Source organism: Rhinolophus sinicus, chromosome 16, assembly GCF_057876585.1.
Source record: "Rhinolophus sinicus isolate RSI-liver-muscle chromosome 16, RSI-T2T, whole genome shotgun sequence".
Lineage (NCBI taxonomy): Eukaryota > Metazoa > Chordata > Mammalia > Chiroptera > Rhinolophidae > Rhinolophus > Rhinolophus sinicus.
This window is the reverse complement of record NC_142516.1, coordinates 42,112,692-42,139,197: the sequence shown is the minus strand read 5'-3', so window position 1 is coordinate 42,139,197 and position 26,506 is coordinate 42,112,692. Positions and strand designations below refer to the sequence as shown.

The window sequence follows — 26,506 nt, the reverse complement described above, 5'->3', positions numbered from 1 at the left end:
TCCCAAAACAGGAAGGTGGGTTTGAGCCCATGAAATGAAGCTTTTGGCAACAATTAGCTACCCAGTTGGTTTCACTCACCCTAGAACAGAGGCACTGTGGCCCCTAGATAAAGAAGGGGATGACAATAAGGAAAGTGGATGACAGCAAACAAAAGGAAGACAAGCAGTGGGCACTCGCCCAGCTCCCACATTCTCTGGGGATTTTGCAAAAGCCCACAAACCACAGCCATCTGTTCTTAGGTTCTCAGAGGAGCGGGACGCAATGCTGTCTCCTTACCCAGGGCTGGATTCTAAACCTCTGCAGGTAGCCAAAACCTCTTGTAGCACAAATGATCCCTAAATAAGTTCTTGACTTGTTCCCTGTATTAGAGCGTATGTGGTTTGGTGTACAAAATTCTTTACAGTAAATCTTTTGAACATGGAAGTTTAAGGAACACCGAGTAGGAATAGAAGGAAAGCCTGCATACCATTCAAACCACTTGCTTTTCAGATAATAATAAAATCATTGGCTGTGAACGGGGGAGGCATGGAGGGTAGGCACGTCCAGTGCTTAGCGCAGGCCTGGCATGTGGTGGAGGTGAATAAATACCTACTGAACCAACACTCTTACTTAGAGACGTGAAGATGCCCTGCTCTTCCGGTCAATGTGCCTTAGTCTCACCACATATTGGAACTTGATCATCAAAATTCTCTACCAACAAATTGTTTTTGATAATAAGTTAAGCTTCTGTGAAAACCTAATTTAGAAAAGTTAGGTGATGCTTACAGACGTGGACGCCAAAGAAATAACTGCTCCATACATAACTAGGTCCACCCAGTGCAGATTTTACTGTGTTGTCTCCCTTAACAATAGAAGCTCCTCTCTGACAATCTTCGGAGCAGCTGGGGACGGGCAAGGCTAAGCAAGGTCGAGGCTCTTAGGAAGGGAGGGACAAGAGAAGTGCACTATTGTCTGTCTTCAGGATGGAAGGTAAGTCCTCGGCACCAGAGGCCGCAGCTTCTCTAGGATGGCCAAGTGGCGGGGGTCTCAGCACAGACTCCTGCAACCCTGCCGACCCCCACCTCAGCCGCTCAGCACCACCTGGAATTACTCCTGTGTGTAGACCAGTCTGTAGATGCCCCATGCCTTCCTCTTCTACCTCAGGACACACATACTCACTCGCAAGGGTTCCTCTCCCCCCCAATTCAGTGCAGTGGCTGCACTGCCTTAGTTTTACTTCCTTCCCCTCAATCGTTCAAGAGTGTGGACACTGTGGCACCAGAAATATGAACAACAGGAGCCTCCACAGAAACTCTTACAACTGCTGTTCAAGCAGTTATATCTGCTGATCCACAGGGCGTGGTGGGGAGAGGACTTAAGTCTTGAACTTCTGTAGAGCTGGAATCAGCAGTTTTTCTGTGAAGGGCCCGATGTTAAATACGTTAGGCTTTGTAGGCCAGATAGTCTCTGTCACAACTACTCAACCATGTTGTACTACAAAAGTAGCCATAAACAACCTGGAAATGAACGGCTGGGGCTGTGTCCCAATAAAACTTTATGTACAAAAACAGGCGGCAGACTGGCTTGTACCTGGGGCCCTCATTTGCTGACCCCTGCTCTAGATTAAAACAAATAACATTCCATTTCTCAAGGTGGGATATACTTCTTAAAATTATGAAGCTTTAATATTTTGTACATGTGGTACCCCTACCCCCAAATGTGGTTGTGTGAGTATAAAGCGTATAAGTTGAAGATAGTTTGCAGTTGTACTTATCAAAATTTTAAATGCAGATAGCCTATTACCTATTATTCCAGTTATAAGACTATATAGCACAGAATACTCATAGATATACACCAAGATATATGTAAAAGATGTTTATTGTAAAAAAAGAAAACTTTTATTTGCGCACTATGAATTTGATGATGACACAAACATGAAATAGTTTAAATTTTCTCTAAACACTGCTATCCCAACTGTACTATGTAGAATCTCCCTCTCCTACATCAAGTTATCTTGTCACTTTCAGTTATTAAAATCCAATTTAGTTTAGAACTGCTAATTTCTCTGGCTGTTACAAAATAGTCACAGGACTGTAAAGTACAGCACAGGGAATATAGTCAATAACATTGTAATAACTATGTACAATGTCAGGTGGGTACTAGACTTATCGGAGTGATCACTTTGTAAGTTATATAAATGTCTAATTACAACACTGACTACCCGACCTGATATAATATTGAATGTCAACTGTAATTGAAAAATAAAAATAAACTTTCAAAATATTTTAAAAAGGTGAAAAAATAAAGCTGCTAATTTCTTATCTTAAAATCTTATCTCCTTCACTGTCCTACCTGATGGTGGCCAAAGGAGTGTCTCAGAAAACCTGGGACAGGAAGGGCTCTTCCATCCCTCCTCTTACTCCAGCATCTTAGATTCAGAGAAAGGGCTGGGTGGATGGGGTGAGGTGGGGGCTTGGGGAGAGGCTGGACTGTTCTTCCCTTCTTCTTCCCAGTCTGAACTTTGGGAGGGGTTTGGCTCTCCCTAACCCTCTCCCTCTGTCCCACCCTTGTATGAGTTCCTGGAGGGCCCATGGGGCCTCCTTACCACCCACTTCTCTGATACAGGAGAGCTGACTTGACTCCATTCCTTCGCCCTTTTCTCAGCTCCTGGTACTGCCCCTAACTGAGATCTTCTTATGTTAGGTGGTATATTAGCTTGCTAGGGCTGCCATAATAAAGTACCACAGACTGGGTAGCCTAAACAACAGACATTTACTTTCCCACAATTCTGGAAGCTAGAAGTCTGAGATCAAGGTGTCAGCAAGGTTCATTTCTTCTGAGACCTCTCTCCTTGGCTTGTAGATAGCCGTGTTCTCCCTGTGTCTTCACATGGTCTTCCCTTTGTGAATATCTGTGTCTTAATCTCCTCTTCTGAGAAGGATGCCAGTCATATCAGATTAGGACCCTATCTTTAATGACCTCCTTTAAACTTAATTACTTCATTAAGACCTCTAAACACCGGAAGTTAGAACTTTAACATATGAATTGTTTTTTTGGGGGGGTAGGGAAGTGGGGACATAATTCAGCCCACAACAGGTGAGATACTACTCAAGTCCACTACTGTGGCTCAAGTCCACTACTGTCTATGGGGACACTGCACACACAAGACACCCATGCCAGCCTGCCTCACCATACAGGGATAGTGCAGGTCACCCCACGGCCACCCTTTCTCTAATGTTCTTTTCATTGGCTCAGGAAGGATGCGGGCAGACCCACAAGTCTACTGCCTAAACTGACATCCAAGTGGGAGAGAGATGCCCGCTTCCCCTGTGGAAGGTGTTCCGAGTCTCTACCCATGACTCTCTCAGACAGCTCTCAGATGACTTTGGAGGGCCAGAAAGAGCCTCACCCCAGTTCTCCTAACCAGGTAATTCCTCCCCAATCTTCTACTCATATAGGATGGGGTGATGGTTGAGTTTAGCAAAGTTGGGTCATCTTTTAAAAGGCCGTGGGAGAAGCATCTGACCTTCAGAGTTTCGTGTCATCTGTCTCTCTCTGGGATACAGAGCACTTCGCACCGTTTTGCCCTTAGCCTGGGACCTAGTTATCCTTTCAGGGACTAACGGAAGTTTTCCATTCAAATAATTAATTGTTTTACAAAGATATAAGGGGCGATTTAAATGCTCATTAATAGGGAAGTAATTAAATATAGCATAAAATTCTTCATGGTGTATCAACATAAAAAAAACTTCTAAATGTATTGACATGGAATGACATCTAAGATATACTTAATAAACCAAAGTACAGGGTGGTATGTTTAGTATGATATAATTTGTATGAAGTTATGACATTTATACCTATTTTTAGGTATAGATACTATCTAGAAGAAATAGAAATATATTATTAATAGCAGTTACCTATAAGGAGCTGGTATGGGGAGAAAGGGATTTTTTACTTTTTATTCATTTACTTTTCTGTTGTTTTAATTTTTAAAACAGAGCTGTTGCTGCCCCTTCTGGCCACATGTCTATCATATTTATTTACCTTCACAAGTATTCTCTGAAGGTCTGATCTGTGCAAGCACTGGGGATATTAAACCAAACAAGACACAGCTATTACCTGCTCCTCACGGCAGTTCCTGATTCATCTTTTGCCAGAGGTTGTTTTAAATCTCTCTAATTGTACCCTTGTTTTTCAGTTTGTTTTTCAGTATCTTCACTCTATCTTTCAATAATTTCCCCCCCCCCAATAGTCTATCCTTTACACTTTGGTCCCTTTTAGGATGTCTTTGTTTATTGTCTTAGATTTGTGGCTTTTGTTTTTCAGTTTGGGATTTTTTTTTTTTTTCTTTAAAAAAATGTTTTCCTTTCTTTTCTTTTCTTTTTTTCTTTTTGTTTCTGAAAATTGTAGTATTTTATTTATGTTTTTCTTTTCTTTAAAGAAAAAAAAAAACTTCCTTGATTTCGTGTGATATCTCTGACACCAAAAGTCTTTATACTTCTGAAATTAGCATGGTTTTTTCATAGCATCTCTTTAAGGCATGATTTTCTATTTCCCAAATGAAACAGAAAATGTTTCCCAACTGGAGCAGAGAATGGAAATATTTCCATCCGGATGGGCTGAGTGTGAGCTCCTAGGAGTGTGAGCCAGCTGGGACCATGCTCCTCACAGAATCCAGGGGGTGACAGTGCTGCCCAGCTGTGCACCTAAGTGAGCATTCGCTGAATAAATACATGATGAATGCTCCCGTGTTCCGTGCCTTTGCTAACATGACCCCATTTTTGTATTTCTTTCTGGTGGGTCAGTTGTTCCTTGCTTTCCCCTAGCATAACGTTCCTTTACATTTTCATTCCCAAACTGTGCCTATGATTTAAAACAGAGTCACATCTCAGACCCCAGTGAGTCCAGAAAGCAGGCCGTGGCGAGATACAGCATATTCCTGGAATCCACTCCCACAATCCGCTCCCTATGTGTTCAGGCCTGTGACCGATAGGGACACACACAGAAAGGGACACAGGAGGAGGATTTGTGTCTGAGTGTTCCAAACTGTCCCAGTGGCGAAAGAGACACAGAAGGGGCGCTTCCAGTCATTTAAACTAGCACTTCCCAAAGCCCGTGCTGGGAGTACAGATTCCACAGATCTAAGCAAAAGGGTTCTGTGCCAAGAGGGTTTGGAAAACACCATATATTATATCCTCCTGTTGGCACTTTATAACGCACACAAACATATCATAGACTCTAAATGTCCTATAGAATATCAATCTGTTTGATTGTGTTTACCTCCTTTTGACCAAGGAATCTTTTCTTTTTTTCTTTTTCCCTTCCTTCCTTTCTCCCTCTCACCCTCTCTTTCTTCCCCCTCCCTCCCTTCTTCCTTTCTTCTCTCCCTCCCTTCCTTCCATTCTTCCTCTCTCTCTCTCTCTCTCTCTCTCTCTCTCTCTCTCTCTCTCTCTCTCTCTCAGAATACCTCTGACACATAACCAAGTGAGATGCGTGTGCCTCTTTGTATATCTTGGTCTGTATCTACCAAGAGCCTAGCAAATAAATCCTGAATTGGTGTATGATATTTTTTTCTTCTTCCAGAAAGAGTACACAATAGCAGCTGAAGCCTCAACTCTGGAGTCAGACTGTCTGCACTTGAATCCTAGCTCTGACCTTTCAAAATGTGTAACCTTTAGAAAGTTGCAGAATTCCCATATGCCTCCATTTCATCATCTGTAAATGAGGAAGTTAACATTACCTACTTAAAGAGTTGTAAGGATTAAATGAGTTGATTTAGGTTAGGATAGAGAGCAATACCTGGCACATCATAGCTGATGCTACAGAAGGGTTAGATGTTGTTATTATTTCAATAATTTTTCTAAAAATTAGAATAGAAAAGTATTTTTCAAAATCAGGTGCCTTGGATCCCATGAGAATTTTTTTTGTAGAAATGGAAATATCCATCCTAAAATTCATTTGGAATTTCAAGTAACCAAATAGCCAAAACAATCTTGAGAAAAAAGAACAAAATTAGATGTCTCAGACTTCCTCACTTTAAAAACTTATTACAAAGCTATAGCAATCAAAACAGTGTGGTACCAGCATAAAGACAGAAGTATAGGCCAATGGAACAGACTAGAAAACCCCAAAATAAACCCATGCATATATGGTCAAATGATTTTTGACAAGGATACCAAGACCATTCAATGGGGTAAGGACAGTCTCTTCAACAAATGGTGGCTATCTGGTGGAAAACTGGCTATCCACATGCAAAAGAATGAAGTTGGACCCTTACCTTACACCATATACAAAAATTGACTCAAAATGGATTAAAAACCAAAATGTAAGACCTAAAACTATAAAATTCCTAAAAGAAAACATGGCGAAAGACTTCATGACATTGGATTTGGCAAAGATTTCTTAGATGTGATACCAAAAGCATAGGCAACAAAAGCACACCTAGATAAATGGACAACATAAAACTGAGGAGATGCTGCATAGTCAACTCCAGGGCACCTCCAGAATCCCTAATCCTCATTCCTGCCTCTTGTTCTCAATTCTTCCATCATGCCAATGGTTAGGGCATAACAGGTCTAGGTTAGTTGAACTCTTGGCAATGGTAATGTTCTGAATCACACAGGGTTTCAATGTTCTTTGGGAAATACGGACTCCCTCAGATCCCTAATTCAAAGCTGAAAAGAAGTTTTTTCATACCTCCATCCCCAAACTCATTTTCCTGTAAGGAGTTTCTCCTTAGATTTTCAGACTAGTTTAACTAAGAAAACCAATGTTCCCAAGTAGGGAGGCAATCTATTATGGTATAGTCAATGGGATCAACCCCACTTCTGCCTCTGATTAACCATGTAACTATGCTAAAGGTATTTAACTTCTCTATGACTTAGTTTCATCATCAGCAAAATGGGTATATGACAGAAAGGATCATGTAAGATTTCAAAAAGATAATGAGTAAAGTGTTTGGTGAAAGTTCTATTATATTATTTAATATTGCTCATATTATATTCTAATATTTAATATTATTCTTATAGTATTTAATATTACTCTTACTATTATTAGACTTTGGGCTAAACTAGTCCTCCCATATTCACTATGAGTTTCCAAGATGGTCATGGAACCCTTGAATCAACCCTTAGACTGAGAACTGAAGTGTGACCAATGAACTGTGGGGGCCAGTCACCAATCATGGAACCAATAGGAATTCTCAACACATCTACTGTCACATTCTTAAGGTAACTGTTATGGGCTGAATTTTGTCCCCAAAAAATTCATATGTTGAAATCCTAAACTTCAGTAGCTCAGAATGTGAGTATATTTGGAGATAAGTTCTGTAAAGAGATAATTATGTTAAAATGAGGTCATTAGGTGGTCCCTAATCCAATATAACTGGTGTCCTTATAAGGAGATTAGGACACAGACATACACAGAAGGAAGACCATGTGAAGACACAGAGAAAAGATGGCCATTGATAAACCAAGGAGAGAGGACTCAGAAGAAACCAACCTTGACAACACCTTGATCTCAGACTTCTAGCCTCCAGAATTGTGAGGAAATACATTTCTGTTATTTAAGCCACCCAGTCTGTGGTACTTTGTTTGGCAGCTCAAGCAAATGAATACAGTATCTGATCTGAATACAGTATCTGATCCGTTTCAAGAAGAATCTTAGCTCTGGAAGGGGCATATCAATCCTTCCCTTCATCCCTCCTACTACATAGCCCCTGCTACCTGACACATCTAGAGGGAGAGAAAGCAGCCCAAGTCAGGTCTCTTGAGACGGAGAGAAAGAATTCATCTCCTTTATTTACACATGCCCTACTGCATAGTATAATCACATTCTGTGAAACTAATTTATGAGACTTGATTAATTTCATACTCTCTTGGGGGATATGTTCAGTAACCACACAGCTATGCCAACTTCACAGGGAGATCTGATTCATTTAGCTATTTCTTTTACATTGGTACGCCTTCGTTATATAAGAGTAGACAGCTATTTAGGGGGGGAAATGTGCTTTTGCTTTTAAATAATTGTTGTTCACAGAATTATAGCATTACATGGAATTCCAAGAGTCTGTCTGGTATATCACTCACATTTTCTAATTACCAGATCCCTGCTGGAGAATAAAAGTTAGTAGCACCAGAAATAAAATTAACAGCCTAAGATCAGCCACCTAACCATCAAGCTGGTTAGAAACAAGCCTTCAGCCTATAAACTGGTAAATACATGAAAATGTGGGTGAGAAGCTTCTCATGGGAAATCTAGTCTCAGGGTTTATATCAAGAACTTAACGTCTGATCACCCCCAAACTTAGCCTGATGCACAAAGAAAACTTCCCCACGGCCAGCCCGGAGATGGGGCTTTACTGCATCCCATACTGCATCTTTCAGTTCTCAATACTGCCCTTTCCATACATCAGTCATCTCCAGCTCTCCTCTCATCTCCATTTTATGTGGCATCCTAACACGTCTCTTGCATAGCTGCTCTCTTGAGATCACACTATGTTGGTTTCACCCCTGTTTTATTTTAAGAAGGGCTATTTCTAGAACCTCCAGTTTCCTCAAACTTTTCTGGGAATTTCTGGAAGTTGGACATAGGAAAATGTAATTGTTAAGTGGTAACAATTTTTTTAATTCCTCTTGTAGTTCTCTTGCTTCATGGGCAATAGTGGCTTTATCAAAGGACTTCCATGTTGGTTTTGGACAACACTAAAGCTTGCTTTTTATGATGCTACAGAAAGCCTGGGTTCTTTCCTGAATTGGTAGATTGGAGAAGACTTTGAACGATCTCTGCCTGCAGGTAAAGCTACACCTAAACAATTCCAATTCTCCACCTAGGGCTTCCAAACCAGTTCCCCAAAAGCTTTGACAGATGTAGCTTCTCTGGTACTCACTGTTTTTTCCCAGTCTACTCTTTTGGGTAAAGGTTCAATAAACATTTCAGTTTTAGAACCATATGGAAAGCATTAACCTAATCTGGGGGAGGATGTGTTAATATTACAAAGAGAATGGTTCAGACATACATTCTGCCCTCAGAGAATTTAAAATCTAGGAGAATAAAGAGGAAAAGACACATGTAGGTTCACACAAAATAGCACACGTGGGATAAGATGCCAGGAGAGCGAGCCATGGAATTTCAGAGGCAGGAGTACTTCCTTCAACTGCAGGAACAGAGCAGATGAAGTCTCCAGATAAGAGGAAACGTGGGCTGGACCTGGTGGGTAGGCTGGGGAGGAAGTGGGGATAGATTACATCTGAGTTCTCCTCTTCCCTTTCTTCTTGCTTTGTCCCCAGCCCCCATGCCCACATTCAAGACTCATTCTGTTCTTTTACTCTGAGTCAGAATCTTTTTGGAGCTTGCCAGGGGCACCATTTGGCCTCATCCCTGTTCTCAAAATGGGAGTTCTTCCTCTCCTTGTAAGATTAGAGTCAATAGCCACTGCTTAGGAGGGAAGAGGATGACTGGAGGAAAACGTCACCATCCTCTTCATACTTCACCCCAATAGGTCAACCTCAGTGGATATAGAGGCTTGCAGACCTGTGCTCTTTGTAACAATGGAAGTGTAGTCTTGGAAACCATGGTACAGCTTTGGGACAATGACCTAATGCTGACTAATCAGATGTGGGTTTAGGTTTCTAAACGTGTTTCTGCTGAAGTTGGTGTATCTTGTTCATGCTTTCTCCCCAACTCTTTATATTAACATATATCAGGTGCAACAAGGCTGCAGCAGAGTCTCCATCATGAGGAATGAAATGATAATTTATCACAGGGTGTGCTGATTCTTCTTCAGGTACCTCCCCAGTGGATTCTCATCTCCCTCAGTTTTCAAGCACTATACCTTTTGTCCATCTCTGCAGGTCTGGAACTGGCCCCCTTCTTTACATCCTCTGCACAGTTCCATCCCCTGTTATAATTCAGATGGACTACCACCTCCCATTTTGCCTCCCATCTCTCCTGCACCATTGCCAGTACGGCCAATCACAACACCCAGCTCATGAAACACTGGCTTCCCACTGCCAACACATTTAATACAAACTTCCTTGTTTGACCCTCAGAGCTCTCCACCATTTAGATCAGTCCACTCTTAGTATCCCCAAATGCTCTACCTTTCAGACAAAAATGACCTCCTAGTTTCCTAAGCCTTGCTGATGACAGTTCTTCTGCCTCTATAGTTTGGTTTAAATTCCCTCCTGCTGAAATGCTCCTTCCCCCAACAACCGAATCTCCCTCATCCATGAACCTATCCTTGCTCCTGAAGAACAAAGTGAAGGAGCAAGGCTCTCCTACCTTTGAGGGCCCAGGGCCCCTCGGTTATGAAATTGACTTGACTCCACCCTTTGCAAGCCATTTGTTTTACCTCCTCATCCCCACTAGAGTAAGGTGAGAGACCGCATCTTAATTACATTTGTATCACACACAGTCCTTCGGAAGTATCTTGTTCATAGAAATGTACAAGCTCTCAGAGTGGCATTTAGTTTCATTTCCCCCAAATTTCTAAGAGTTGTAAGGAATTAGGAAATGCCATTTTATCCTTAAAATAGAAGAGTGAATAGATTTTTTTTTTTAAGCCCCGAGAAATTTAAATGCATGGATCAGATTTTGCTAAGGGCTTCTCAAAGGCCCTGGGGTGGAAGGAAATAGCACAAAATCAAAAGCGAGGCCACCCTGGTTCTAACGCCAGCCCAGCCACTGACTGCTGTGATCTTGATCCAATCACTCACGCTAGTGTTAATTTTCTTGTCTGTAAGTTGAAGGAGTCAAAATGAATTCTAAGATTTATTTCAGTGTATATTACCTTAGCTATTGAAATTCAGGATGCAAGAACAATATAGAGAATTAGGCAACTATCAAAATTGCACTCAAATGGCTTGACAGAGTTCTCAAATGATAACAATACTCAGACAAGGAGCATCCAGTCCTGCCACCGCTCTTGCACACATATCCACCAGTACCCCACAATTCCTGCCATTATTAATCCAGAAGGCACTGTATCCAAATGTACTTTGTCAACTCTCATGCAAATAGGATACCAGGAACAGAATCTGTCTTTCACTACTTTTCCCTCTGCCACTTCTCACCCCCAAGTATCCTAGTAACTAGAATTGATAAGGAATTGAGAACCCATCCCAAATTAAAAACTACTCTAGCAGGAACTTGGTTTACGTAAAGCCTCTATCTGCAAAATCTTGGCATGCCAAAGGGCAAGTAATTCCCAGCTAGCTATAAAGAAAGAAAAAAAAGCTTTTTTTTTCTTTTTTTTTTTTTTCTGTAGTTGAATTCCAGCTTTCCCATCATAACCTATCCTGAGTACCTGCAACCCCCTCACTTCATCTTCTAGGTAGTTAGAAAGTATGAAGTCTAAAGGTCAAGGAAGTATTGTGATCCTTTAATAAGAAATAAATCCTTTCCCAGTACAAAACCATTCAAGAATGAAAAACCAACTGGGATGTAAATGGAAATTCACTGGGATGCATCAAACAGGGCCTTAACCATTGGGGGAAAATTAGCTTCACTTCCTGTTAATAGGAAGGAAATCTGGCTCATTATCCTTAAGCACCTATGAGACTTTAGATCTTATTTAGGACACAAGGGTAACTTTGCATTACAAAGCAGAACCACCTGGGGATGCTGACTGTGAATGACAACAGCCTCATCTTGTTCTTTATTTGTTTTTGAATTGCAGCACGAGGTCCAGACCATTTTCAAGTACAGAGCACTATCCTAAATATGTGTAATTTACTAATAGAGATACTTCCATAAAGGCAGTTTTTTCCTCCCAGATAAGAAGTCTCTGTTATCACTTAACATAAATTTTGTGGGCCAATTTCTTTTAATCACCAGCAATTTTAATCTAATGATTACAGAATTTACATTCTGTGAATATTACCAATTATGATTTTAAGAAAACTTTCATCAAATGTACATTTTGAAATGGACTCCTTCAGTGGCAACTCCCATTTTTCTCTCTAAGATGGGTTTGAGGTGGCCATCTGGTTGGAAGTGAGCCAGGAACCTGTGTTCACATAGCAGTTTACATAAGATCCACCCCATGCCAAGAGTTCATATGAAAAGGGGGGGCAGTTTATAGAGATTATGTACCCCTCCCTTAAATCACCATGACCAGTACTCTAATCTGAAGCAGAATCATACTTTAAATCAATCACTCCTTCTAGGTGGGAGTCTAGTTTTGTTTTTGGTTTTTGGTTACCACAGAGGAACGTAATTACCTATGTATTTCTTATTTGAAATTGACCAGGTGATTCTCTTTTTTTAGTTCCTCATGTAGCTTTGTTTCTCAGGAGAATATTGATATTGTATAAATAGCATATTCTGTCTCTTGATTTCGAAAAGGCAATAGAAAACAACATAAGCTCATTTTTGAGGATGACCTATTTCTGCAGCTTAGAATTTAGGTAAAATTTAAAGGTTACAAGATTCATTAGAAAAAAGTGTAACTATTAGCAGTAATATACATATATAAAAAAATTAAAATGCCACTGTACCTGGGTCGCTCTGCTTGTCAAAGAATCCAAACAGACATTGTAATACAATTAGGCAAGAGTGCTAAACAGTTTCCAAACTGTCACTTCCTTTGATTTCCCATCTCCGTTTTCATAGTAGACATAAAGGAATGAAAAATGTTTATAGCTGTGCAGAGTCTGTGTTCCCTAATTACCTGACCACAGAGGGAGGGATGGCGGATAGCATAAAGGACCACAAGCCTTTCCAGTATGAATTGACAGGAAGTGAAAAGCAGCTGCCAACTGTCACTTTCCAGGGGCTGGGCAGAGCTCCACATCCTCTCAGCCCCCTCCTTTCCCCCCCTCCAACTTCCCAGCAGCAACAGACCAGTTTGCGAGCACAACACTCTCCATTACAATCTGTCCTCCCCACACTCGATCCTCCTTAAGCCGCCCCAGGACCCACCTACCTCCTGAGCATTTGAGGAGGCTGGCCGCCAGGAGGGTGACAAGGATGCTCCGTCACAGCTCCTCACGTCTCCCTTCTGGAGCTGTTAACTGGAAATACAGATTCGCCTCCATTTTCTGGTCACATGACCACGGCACATCTAAATAAGGATGATCACCTGCCTCCCAGATCTTCTCACGTACCGGCCACCACTGACACTGTGCCTGGGGTACGGAGCCGGGCTATGCAGTTTCACTTAGGAATATAAAATACTCTTTCACCCAGGTTGCGGAGTCAGAAATACCCCTTGATTTTTATGTTTGCTCAGAAATATTGCTGCCACTCCTGTTCCTGAGTGAGATTGGATGTGAATGGGCTCAAAGTGCTGATTGGAAGGAATTTAGTTCCCCTAAAATCTCTTAAAAAAAAAAAAAAAAATCCTATAGCTTCACAGCACACCCAATAAGAGAGCAGTGTAATTGTTTTCATGTCATGGGCTATGAATAACAATAGACGATATGGAAGCCTAGTGGGATACATTAAAAAGTCCAACTGGAGGTTCTAGAGAAAGTTAGGATATTTGCCCAAGATCCACACAGTTGCTGGGAGACAAAGGAGTGGCCGTTAAGCATGGGGACGCTGGAGTCAGAGGGCCCAAGTTTGAATCTGACTTCCACTACTTATTAGCAAATGTGGACCAGTTACTAACCTGCCTGATGACTCATAGTGCTGATTCACAAATAGATAATAATATAAAAGTTAGTTTAAAGTAAGATAATGGAGGTAGAGATCTTAGAGAGTCTGGGTTAAAATAAACTCACAATAACTGTTAGCTACAAATACTACTGTTAATTCTAAAAATGCCAGCAGAAGTATTTGATATAGTTAAGGCACATGAAATATGAATGAAAAGTTTGCATAATAGAAAGGCATGCATTCATTTGCTTGATCTTCAAAGAAAAAAGTACATTGTCAGACAAACCAAACAAAGACTTCTAGTCACAATCAGGCAAAATGTCAATGTGAAAAGTAACTATGGATACCATTCTCTGAACTAAGTTGTTAGAAATCCCATGCTATGTGATCCTTTTCTGTTTTTGGTGGGGTGGGTGGTGGGTGAGTTGGGGAGTGAGCTATGATAGAAGAGGGGAATAGGGCAGTTTGGGGTAACTTCCAATTGATCTAACTCTAATAAAATGGCGAAAGGAACTCCTCAGCAGGGGACCTGGCCACAGTAGGTACTTAAGAAATGTTGGCTCCTATTCTTGAAATGAAGGGGCATTCCTTGTGGTCCCCATGGCTATTGCGGATGGTAGGAGGGCAGTACAGAAGGGAGAGAGGAAGAAGCAAATGTTTATGTCTTTATTTAAACTAAAAGCTTACAAAATTCTTCAGAATTATGAGCAGTTATGAAATCATTTCTCATGTGCGATAGAGTTTTCAGCTCTGGAAGAGAGTAGGGGTGGGTTTATCAGGAGGGTGTGACTCTGAAGGGTCACTAACTTCCAGAGAGGTTCAGCAAAAACCGAGGTGTGTTTCCCAAAGCCAAGAAGAGCCCCAAATCGTCAAGGTAGAATAGATGGCGTCAGAACTGGTTGTACTCTGGGTGACCACAGTGACAGCTGAAAAATGGGGTCATGTCTTTGTGAAATGCTGGTTCATTAGGAGTTTCCCTTCCCAGGTGGAAAAAGGCAGCAGTTAGAGGCTGCAGAAAGAAGAGCTAATTGTGGGAAGAACAAACACTGTAACTACATCTCTTTTAAATAATAATACCTGTGTTTAAAGTCAACAATTGATATGGGAAATGATTAAGTTAATCATCAGGCCAGTCATAGATACCTTTACAAGGTTTAATACTTCATCAAATGGGGAAATATGAGACATCTGTTATCACCAACGATATTTCCTTTTGTCTTACAAGGATATTCTCTCAGATTGTACCAGGGCATAATAGTCTTAACTCTGAGTCAGCTGACCACTTGAGGAAACGTATTATTCTATTCATTACACGGAAAAGGTTACAATTATTTGAAAAATAAGAATTACTAAAAAAAAGAAAAAAAAAGGATTACTGCTTAAATGCAATAAGTAGTATCCTGATTATTATATAGATAAAAAGGACATGGTAGAAGTCAAATTCTCCAGTGGAATTTTATTTATTCTTTGAGAACCTGATACTTGAAAAATATTATTTAATGAATTGAGGTTTAAAAAAAGTCTTTGAAGATTATATATTATCAACTGCTACTTGAGTTAATGGTATAACCGATGACTAAGTAAGTAGAAAATGTTTTCCTCTCTGGACAATCAAACTGGCATAGGCAACAGATGATTGAGATTTAAAAAATGTACAGGCACACTATTTTTCTCCATGAGGCTGAGTGAAGGGGATAACAGCACTTTAAGAAAACTGAAAGGCTCTGAGAATCTTCGAGGAACTGTAACGAACAGGAAAAGCACAAGAACACTAAAAATAGGTAACTATAAGCTCAAATTTCAAAAGTAGGGGAAAGATGAACATTAGAAAAGAAACATACACATTCCTGTTGTGAATTGAATGCTTGTGTGCCCCCATATTCATATGTTGAAACCCTCCGTCCCACCCACTATATGATGGTATTAGGAGGTGGGGCCTTTGGGAAATAATCAGGATTAGATGAGCTCATGAGGGTGGAACCCTTATGAATGGAATTAGTACCCTTTAAAAAGAGACCCTAGAGAGTTCTCTCGCTTTTTCTGCCATGTGATGATACAATGAGAATTCAGCAGTCTGTAACTGGGAAGAGGGCCTTCACCGGAACCTGACCATCATGGCACCCTGATTTCACACTGCCAGCTTCCAGAACTGTGAGAAATAAATTTCTGTTGTTTATAAGCCGCCCAGTCTAGAGGAAATTTTTCGAGCAGCCCGAACTGACTCAGACACTCCCAAACTAAATTTCACACATCTACCTTGTAAAAGGAAGTAGCAAACACCAGAAATTATCACAGTTTCATTAAAAGCAAATTATGTTCGACAAATTTCACTTTCTTTTCCATTCCTTCAATCGGGCATATTTATGGGGTATCTATTATTATGTGGCAGGTGCTGTTCCAAGCACTATAAGTACAGTGATGAACAAGACAAATCAAACTTCTGCTTTCCTAGAGGGTACATTCTCATAGGTGGAGACAGATACAGCAAAATCAATTAAACAAATAAACAGAAGATCTTTTCACATAGAAAAGAAAGAGGTTGGAAGAAAATAAAGCAGGGTTTTTGGAAAGAGCTTGCTCTCAGTCTCAGCACTACTGACATTTAGGACTGGCTAACCCTCTGCTGTGGAGGGCTCTCTTGTGTATTGTAGGCTATGTAGCAGCATCCATGGCCTCTACCCATTAGATGACAGTAGCATCTACCCCAGTTGTGACAACCAAAAATGTCTCCAGACATTGCAAATGTTCCCTAGGTAGGGAGGCAAAATCATCTTTGGTTAAGAACCACTGGGCTAGAATAACTTGGCAGTACAATAACTGCTACTTTAGATGGAATAGTTATAAAAGCTAGGGAGCCATAAATAATGAGAATAAGCCAGCCATGTCAAGAGCATTCTAGATGGAGAATGCAGCTGGCACTAAATCACTGAATTGGAAATGAATCTGGCATGCAAAACTGAAGGCTGATGGAGAGTGGTCTTAGTGATCAGAGATGTAAGCAGTAACTGGGACACATAGGGCCTTCCTTATAGGCCACAGTAAAGAATTAGGATTTTATTCCAAAGTTGGAGGTTTTTAAATAAGGTAGTTAGTGATAGGATAATATTTACATTTGAAAAGCTCACTCAAGCCCATGAGTGGAAAATGGATTATAGGGGCAGGTTGGTAGGATGGAGACAGGAATCTAGTTGAAGTGAAGGATCCATGTGGGACGACCAGGGCAAGGCTGGATGGATTGTGTGTGTGCTGGGCTGATAGCTTACAGATAAGAACCCGGGGCTCAGGTAGATAATTATACTCAGCTGGATTATTACAATAAAGCTGAGAAGGAGGCTATCTCCAATGTGATTAGATGAAAGATCCAGTACCCAATTTCCCTCTTAAATTGGAATTGGAAGTTATCAGTACTGGCATATCAGTATCAGGCACCCCATGAACTCATAGTTAAATTACGGAGATGTTGGCAGAAGTAAACAGTTATTGGTGCTCAGCGGCAAAAGCTGGGACCGCTGAGAAAAACAGAAAGAACATGACACATACTACCAAGAAGAAGCCAGTATCACAATATTAATATCAGGGGGAAAAAATAAAAGCAAAATTTCATAAAGTATAAAACAAGGAAACAATCGGAAAAAAACCCAACAAAACCAAATCTAGTTATTAGAAATGACTAATAAAATGAACTCATCTCTGGAAAGGTTGAACAAGTAAAAAGAGAGAAGATACAAATAAAACATATTAGAAATAAAAATATATATAACTACAGGTAAAGTAGAGATTTAAAAAATAATAAAAGAATTTACAAAGTTTATTCCAAAAATTTTGAAAATTTTGATGAATGGACAATTTTCTAGAAAAATATTAAGTAGCAAAGTTGATGCGGAATGAATTAGAAAAACCTGAACAGATCAGTAATAATTAAGAAATCAAATTACTAGTAAAAATATCTATCCACCCCAAATAAGCAACAAACACAGTTTTATAAATGAGTGTTACTTAACCCTTGATTAGATGACGCCCTTAGGATTATACAAGTTATTCCAAATAATAGAAAAAAGAGGGAAAGCTCCTTAGTTTGTTTTATTGTGCCAGTATAACTGATTCCCAAACCAGACAAGAGCGTATGATGAAGGAAAATCATAGGCCAATGTTATTTATGAACATTTAAATGCTTTTATGTTGTGGAAGGAATCTAGATATCCATGAAGCTTCTAAGATTCACTCATCTAAATGACTCTTTATCCTTCTTCAATTAATATTTGACTATAAGTCACAACATAATGAATATAAATGCTTTTTAAGGCAGTGTGGGATATAAAGATATATAAGCCAAATCACATTCTCAAGTGGCTTACATCCAGGTTAAGAGTTTCTATAGAGTTAATAAAAGAGTTTCTACAAATGTAACATGGAGTAGAATGTAAGGAAGACCACAAAATGGTTGTAACATATAGGGAGATTCAGGGGAGGGAGGAAGTCATTTGGTCTGGGTCTTCAGTGAAAAGTAGAATTTCAATATTCAGAAAAAAAGGAGCAGGGAGCAAGGAATTAAAAGAGGTGCTGAGATAAGAGCAATGAGGCAAAAAAAAAAAAAAAAAAGAAGTCTCTTCAGGGGAACCATGAACAGTTCTATGAAGAGGATATATGCACTTATTTATACTTCCACGTTAAAGCAATGTTCATAGATACATACACATCCATCACCATCACACGACTTAAAAATACCTGCAAAGGACAAAGTGATAGGACCACAACATGGAGTTAGGACTTAAACTAATATAATACAATTCGTATTCCAGAATTCTAATCACTTGATACTGTTGAGTGATAGGTTTGGCTGTGAAATGTAAGCTTCCAAGGAGCTGTCTCAAAAGAATAAACATGATCAATTACATGAATGTTATTAATTAAAGAAGTTAGATTCCTTAACTAATAGTCAAGATGGAGATCGGATTGGATTTGGTCAGGAGAGCACAGGTATTCTGACTAGAAAATCGTGGTCTCCATAGGAGCCCTGGCACAGAGATGAGTTTCATTGGGTAGATCTAAAGTTTCCCATCAAGGTAAGCCAATGGTACACAACAAAAACAATACAGGATAAAGAAACTCTATGGTGTCCTCTGCAACATGGTACAGGTACGTAGTTCTCTGCTGGCTTGTGCTTAATCCAGGGCAGATTTTGGAACACATAAGGAAATATATGCATTACATATTTTTACTCAATCTTTCATAAATTTTGATTCTGAGTCGATCAACATTTTGAGGTAGTTTATGGGAGGGAATTAACAATTTTACTCCCTGGCCATTACCTATAACAAAATTCTCTTATGCTGAGAGTTAAAAAAAACCATATCCCTTCACCTACAGTTCAAATGGAGGAAAGGTAGCATTCTAATTTCCTCCATTGGGATAGCTTGGATTTCCACAAAGGGTGATCCAGTCCAGGAGTGACAATTTTTCACAGCCTTTGTTCTATGAGAACTCCTAGGTGGATCTTGGAAACAGATCCTCCAATGCACTGGAGGAATAGTTAACGAATCCTGTATGTTAATACATCTCAGTATACTTTTCAGAAGCTGAGGTTCTACCACTCTCCAACTATACCAGCTGAATAACTTCCGCTGGCTTCTTCAGGTTCACTACTCTACTTACTCCACCTGCTCCTTGCCCCAGGAGGTTCCCTCACCCTCTAAATTGCACTTGGTGTTGACCTGATGGGAGTTCAGAGGGAAATCAAGGATATGCACTCACCTGGCATTCCTCCCGGTAAAAGTGCCTCAGGCTGGCTATATCCCTCATCAGGTCACTGCTCCTCTCAGTGTGGACCTTTTTACCCAAAATTCCTATTCTGGGTCCTGGTAACCACCCCTTCCCCTCGCCTCTGAGGCCTAAGAATAATAACAGCTGTATTGTTACTATTCCTGGGTTACTGCATTACTCCATGTGGGTTCCTAACACTTTGCCTCCATCTTTCCAAACACTTCTTTTATTAAATATTTCTCAGATTATCCTTATTTGAATTTGTCATCTCTTTCCTGCAGTGTCCCTGATACACAAATACATCCTGCTTTTAAAAGCCATGACTTCTTGTCTTTCTCAAATGCCTTCAATTTCCATGGAAGTCTATTATTCTGACATTAGTTTTGACATTTTGCCATTCTGAGAAGTAACGTGGATTTTTTCCTCAAACTAGAAGTCAACACAACACAAAAGGGTCCCTCTGTGGGTGTTCCTCCCACGAGACAGCTGAGCTGGTTCACCTCATCTTGGCACTTGTGGCTTTTTCTTGCTATAAAATCCATCACCACAAAATACCACATCTATAAATATTTGGAAAACTTAAATGTACATTGAGGGGCCTTGATTCTCTCACCTCCCTCTGGCCACTGGCCACTGGGGTTGGCCCCATACACCACAGACAGGGAGTTGCCCACTGACACAACAGTAGCTGTCACATATTTGCTGTGGTGGTAAATACGTGTTTAGGAGTGAAAAGAGGTCAGAAGTTTGCATGACAGTATGAAGAGTCAGAGGCAAATTCTGACTCAGTTATTTTCAAAATATTGTATTGGGAACTTTGGCTATTAAACTTGATGTGCCTTTCAATGGGACCATGGGAGAGTAGGAATAAAGGCAGCAATCAACCTATAGAATAAGTTCAAAAAAATAATTGTCTTGCCCTCTGTGTATTATTGACAAGCACTGGGCTAGAAAGGAGAAGACTTAAATTCTAATCCCAACCTTACCACTTTCTCATTTCTGGATGACATTAAACAGCTCACTTATTGAGTCAGTTTGCTCATCTATAAAAAAAGGATAATAAAACTTGCCCTGTCTATCTCAAATGGAGATTGGGTAGCCCAAAGAAAATGACATTTTTGTCTGTCTGCAAGCATGTGCAATTCTGGGTAGGGTTGGCCAGAAGTGCAGATGTGGCAGGGGTGGGAGTAGGATGGGGGGGGGGGGTGTGAAACACCCCCCAAAATTAATATTTTTTTAAAAGCAGACTAAGGCCAGAATTAAAGTGCACATTTAAAGACTTTCAATGATACTTAATTATCACCACCACCTGACCAAACACACCAAATGATCAAATATAATTAAAAAATAAATGAACAGAGTGAGTGCCAAGTTTGATCTTCCAGGTTTAGTTCAAAGCCAAAAAACAGTGAATAAACAAGGCAATGCTGTAGTTTATGGAGTATCAACTTATGTCGAGAAAGGGCAAATGTTTGGAGTTGGGATACAGCCCATCTACAGAGCAAGACCCTGAGAGTGGGTATAACATGATCAAAGAGCTTGATTCTTCTCCGAGTGCTCAAACATATCATCACTCAACATTGAGAGAAAGAGTCGATAGATTATTTCTTCACTTGTTTTTCATTTTCAACATTCACATTTGTATAAGATCCAATGTACTACTAATTCCTTAACCATAAATCATGGACAGAAAAAGCCTGATTTCAGAAGGTCTCATGAAAAACATAGAAAGAGCTAATGGTATCACAGGATGAAATATGAATTATTTTCCATAGTCTTGTCAGACAGAAATAAAGGCCAAAATTAGTAATTTCAAAAAAAAAAAAGCATGTACAGAGATCCTTATAAGAATCAGGTCGTGTGGAATATGAAATATATTGTGTTTGAAGGTCGTTTTTATTTTAGGGAATACCGAATAACTCAACTTACCTCTCATAGCTAGGAGATAACAGATAGCTCCACAAATATAGGACCAAGTTACTTCCAAATACTCTGTTTCAAAAGTACACGTGACAACAGCTCCCCCTGTTTTCCCCTCCCCTCTCTCCTCTCACTCCCCACCACCCACTGCTGCATGTATCTACAAAGGATTGGAAAAGTATTGTCAGTTTTCTTAGTCCTCTTGGAAATCATTTCCTTTCATCATCCTGCGTAGCTATCTCCTTGCCCCAAACCTATAGAAAGCCAATATATTTGTATATCAACTGTCCCATTTCTATATAATTCAGATGGTGAGTTTACACATATTAATGGTTTCATGCTCACTTAGAGTGTAGTTCAGGTTTTTGAATATAACCTATACCAATGGTATATGCCAACTGGCTAGGCTACGGTGCCATTATTTGGACAAGCACCACTCTAGATGTTGCTGTCAAAATATTTTTCAGATGTGATTAACACTGAAATCAGCAGACTTTGAGTAAGGCAGATGACTCTACAGCATGTGGGGGGGCTTCATCCAATCAGTTGAAGGCCTTAAGATCAAAGTCCGAAATTTCCCCTAAAAGGAGAAACTCTCCTCAAGTCTACAACACAGAGACTCTGCTACCCTGCAGAATTTGGACTCAAGACTGCACCAACTCTTGCCTGAGTTTCTAGCCCTGGCCTGTCCTACAGATTTCAGACTTGCCAATCCCTAAAATTGTGTGAGCCAATTCCAATTCCTTAAAACAGTTTCTATCTATCTATCTATCTATCTATCTATCTATCTATCTATCTATCTATCTATCTATCATCTACCTAATCTCCTCTAGCTCCTATTGACATCTTTGCAACCATGTTTTCTTTACTTGTAAACACGTAAATGGCTCTTTATTTTCAGAAGAGCGTGCATGCTGCAGATTACTCTGCGGAGGTTCTCCGTGACCACACAGGAAAGATCAGGCCCATCCATCACTGTCTCGGGAATTAGTGTGCGATCCTGAGCTGGTGGGTGTATAGCTGGAGGATAACCAAGGTGTTGCAAAAGTCTGTGGGAAGATTGTTTCTAGGGAACGAGAACACAGCACTGAAAACCTCAAGAGAGAGAGTTTATCTTTCAGCACTCATAACAAGCTTTGTTAACAAAAGTCAGTAGGTGGAGGATGAGGAGAAAAGGCTTCTTTTAAATGCTTCCTTGGGTTTTGAAAATATAGCTTACCGCTCTCAAAACAATGTGAAAGCTGAAAGGGGGTGCGCCTGATGAGGGGAGGGCAAGAAGCCAGTTTGTAGATGGTAGGTGATATCACACAGACTATCAGCCCACTTCTGGTTTTAGAGACAAGGTGTTAACCTTTTTTTTTAGAACAGTGTTGATATTTGGTATTCTGTCCTATGATGAGATTTTGTGTCAGGATATGTTTCCAGGTTTTTGGTTAGGAAAATATGGCTATTTTATCATATTGCTCCTGTGATTACCTTCCTATCTCCACGATTTCCTTCATCCTATTTTTCCCAGTTAAATTGGCTGGCCTCTCACCCTCTTCTGTGCCTTTCCAGATCATGACCTTCATTTAATGCCCATCTCGAATTGCCCCTTGCAGGACGCAGTATGACTTTCATGGGCCTTAGGCACTTTTGCCTTCATGGGCTCCTTCCTTCATTAAAAAAAAAAAAAAAATCTAAAAATGTATTTTACATTCTTGTTGGTAGAAAGAAATATAATGCACACAGGAGTACCCAGTAATTTCCCCCTTGGTTTTGAAAGAAATTCAAAGCTTCTCATGGGCCTCTTAAAGTATCATGGGCCCTAGGTCCTCTGCCTCCTGATCCTGCTGGATGATAAGCCGCCCCTGGTTTCTCCATAAAAGCACCTACACAGATGCCTCTCCCCTCACCTTACTAGCATTAACACACACTCTGGACACAGAGAGACTCAAATTCAAATCCCAGATTCTTCATTTTCTAACTATAAACCAGAGCAAGTGGGTCAACCTTTCTGCACATCAGTTTCCTGCCTTGAGTAATTCTTACCTCATACAGTTGCCATGGTGATGTGAGACTGTGCACATATAGTGCTTAGTACCTGGTCCATGGTAAATGCTTGTAATTGGGAGCTGTTTCTATTTAATCTGACGTTGGTTACGAACTATCTTGATTTCAGTATTACACTACTATTTACCTTTTCACTTATGTTTAACTCCCTTATTAACCTGTAAACTCCTAGAGGGCTGGGAGTAAGTTTCAGATCAGTGATTCTCAAACCTTAGCATGCAACACAATTACCTGGAGGTGTTGACACAAAAGTGGCTTGGCCCCATCCCAAGTTCTTGATTCAGGAGGTCTAGGGTGGGGCTGAAAATGTGCTTTTCTAAGCAGCACCCAGGTGATGGTACCTCAGGGCCGCTGATTTTGGACCCCCCTTATATACTCTCTGCTTTAGACAACTCTGCCCCCTCCTAAAATTTAGCAGAGGGAAGTTTTCAAATACTAATATTTTAATACTAGTATTAATACTAGTGATGATATTAGTATTTTATTAGCACAAATATTTCAGAGTAAATTATTTAGGTCAAAGATAATACAAAGGCCAGTGAAAATCTGTCCCCTCTCCCCCAACTGTGAGAAAACTTTCATTACTGCAGGGGCTGAGCAAAAAGAGATCGGCAAAGAAATCTTACTGAAAGAAAAGGGGCTCGTGGCACAATTGAACATTATCATCTGTTGGATTTCAGGGGCATGTGCACAATGCAGACAAAAAGCCAAACAATAGCTCAGCCAACCCCCCGAGTTCTGAGCTCCATCTATAACAACGCCAGCAGGGCTGCTGGGATCCATCTGCTGCTGTCTTTCTGATAACGGATCTGGGGTCTCGGGAAGGAAAGCTTGACAGGAAGAAAGAAAGATTAGGCCAACTGAATATTGGCTGCATGTATGAAGCCACACTTGAATATGGCACAGCGTTTCACTCTTTATGGCACTTTGCCAACCTCCACATACCCCTACTGTTCTTTCTGTGTTCCCTGTTCCTTTCCCGGAAAAATATAATTTGTGAATATCAAAGGCCTCCTGGATACACTGTATTTACAAATAAATTGAGTTCCCAGAATTTAATACTGAAGGAAGTCTTCAGATCCTCTGCCCAACACACTGGTTTTACAAATGAGGAACCTGAAACCTAGGGTTACCCTAAAATATATAACCATATATGACCCACAGTGGATATGTGGGGTGTATAGTCCTTTATGCTCCCGAAATGTGTAGGAAAAAGGTATCGTTTCTCCATTATATTTCAAGAGGGAAACATGATTTTCCCCTTTACTTAAGTTACTTTGCACAATTTGCCCTTTTGTCCCTGGAAGCAGGAGGGCTTTATCAGGGCAAACAAAGAGAAATGAACAACCCTAAACAGTGTCAGCAGGGCCTGGAAGCTTGCAGGCAGGGATGACATCCTGTTCCTTATTATATTTCCACTTGCTACCCAGCCACTCAGCACAGAGCAGATTCTCAAAAACCATACGGTGAATGAACGAATGAATGAATGAATGAATGACTCACTGGTTTGATGGTTGTTTGCCAATTTCCAGCCAATTAGGGAATGATGTTTCACACTAAGATTATGAGGCTGCTGTGGAGTCTCTGTATTCCTACATAAGTTAGGTGCTTGCATAAAACCAGAATTGCCTTTTCTGTATGATAGTGTGTCTGCTGGAAAAGTATAGGCTTTGAGGTTGAAACACTTTGAATACCAGACTCTTCACTCTGATTACTTAATTCTAGGCAAGTTACAGAAACTGTGTGAGCCTTAAGTCCCCTGTCCACATCAGTCTGTGTAAAATAAACATAATAATACCTACCACCTCCGGGGTGCTGCAAGGATTAAATGATATAATATGTGCAAACTGCCTTGTACCATGAATAAATGTTAGTGCCCCCCCTCTCCAGTTCCAACTGTCTATTTAAGAGTGATATTGGTATTGAGTAGCTGCAATCAGTATAAATATCAGGAGGGTAAGTATAAGATTCTGGATAGGAAGTGAAGGGGCTTTGGGGGCTGAAAACATACACAAATCATCATTATCATTATGGTTATCAGGCAGCTGCTTTTATTGATGATGTGCTTTGCAATAAACATAAGCAAAGCTCCTATTATGTAGGTATTCTTCATATTCCATCACCGCTCACCATTTCTCTGGTTTCTAATAAAATGGTTTTAAGGAAAAAAATAAATTTAGCTTTTTGCTTACCCATTTGGTGTTGGTTTCCTTGTTCTGGACTCAAGAAACTCTGTCTCCTCCTCTGTTTCCGTTCCAGGGATCGTGTTTTTCTGAGAAGGCTGTGGTGAAAGCATTTCCCATTCATTGTCATGGGTGACAGCTGGCAACATAACTGCCTCTGGGCCAGCCCTGCTTTGAATCTTGCTCTTCCATGACTGGCGGCCCAGACTAGAGGTTTCCTCTAGTGCTAAAGATTCTAGAGGGTTCGTTTCTCCCAGAACCTGCATTTGGGGACACTTGTCCAGGTCGTCATCAGAGGCTGCCTCCACAGCCTTGCCAGACCATCCAGGTCCTTTTTCCCTAGCTTCTGATGATGGACTGTCACCCTCACCATGGCCCAAGACCATCCAACTCTGGTCTTGCCCAGGGGTTTCAAGAGACGATCTCTTATCATCTTGGGAAGAAATTCTCCCTGCAGAATGATCTTTCCTTTCATTTAAGGAGGCAGGCTGACACGGGTCTGAGAAGCTGGCTAATTGAGTTCCTGGCAGCCTCATTTCTCCAGGACCTACGTGAAACTCTTCCAATTCGGATGTGCTTTCTCTTGTTTCACAGGCCTCTAGTTTTGGGGGTGATTTTTCTTCATGGTTTACAAGTATGTAATCCATGTGTTGTGCCTGAGGATCTTCACTCTTCTCTGTGTACCTTTCTTCCCGGTATTCAGGTTTTATCTGCTTGGGTTCTTCAGTAGGAATTATTTTTTCTTCTTCTGACTCCAATATTCCCTTGCTGGCACCTAAATGTGGAAGATGAAGGTGAGAAGGGGAGAACAAGGCTTAATTAACACAGCATGTAATTTGTGATCTTTGTAAATGATCCATCTAAAGAGAGATAATTTAAGAAATATTTCCTTTTGTAAAGCTGTTTAATTTGCTCATGCACTCTCAAGGACAGGTAATACACAAGCAGTAGACATTCCTGCTGTAATATAAGACATGGTTGAGCATGCATTACAAATATAGTTAGTTCCTCT

At 40.4% G+C, this 26,506-nt stretch overlaps 1 protein-coding gene across 7 annotated transcripts in view; it reads right to left on the bottom strand.

Annotated features, from left to right (window-relative positions):
* The window catches only part of PRUNE2 (prune homolog 2 with BCH domain), a 229,750-nt gene that overhangs the window by 44,798 nt on the left and 158,446 nt on the right, over positions 1–26,506 (bottom strand). For all 7 annotated transcript variants that reach the window (XM_088793194.1, XM_074330577.2, XM_074330579.2 and 4 more), the window contains exon 9: positions 25,504–26,269. In XM_088793194.1, coding sequence (XP_088649320.1) covers positions 25,504–26,269 — 766 coding nt within the window. The remainder of the gene's footprint in view (positions 1–25,503; positions 26,270–26,506) is intronic.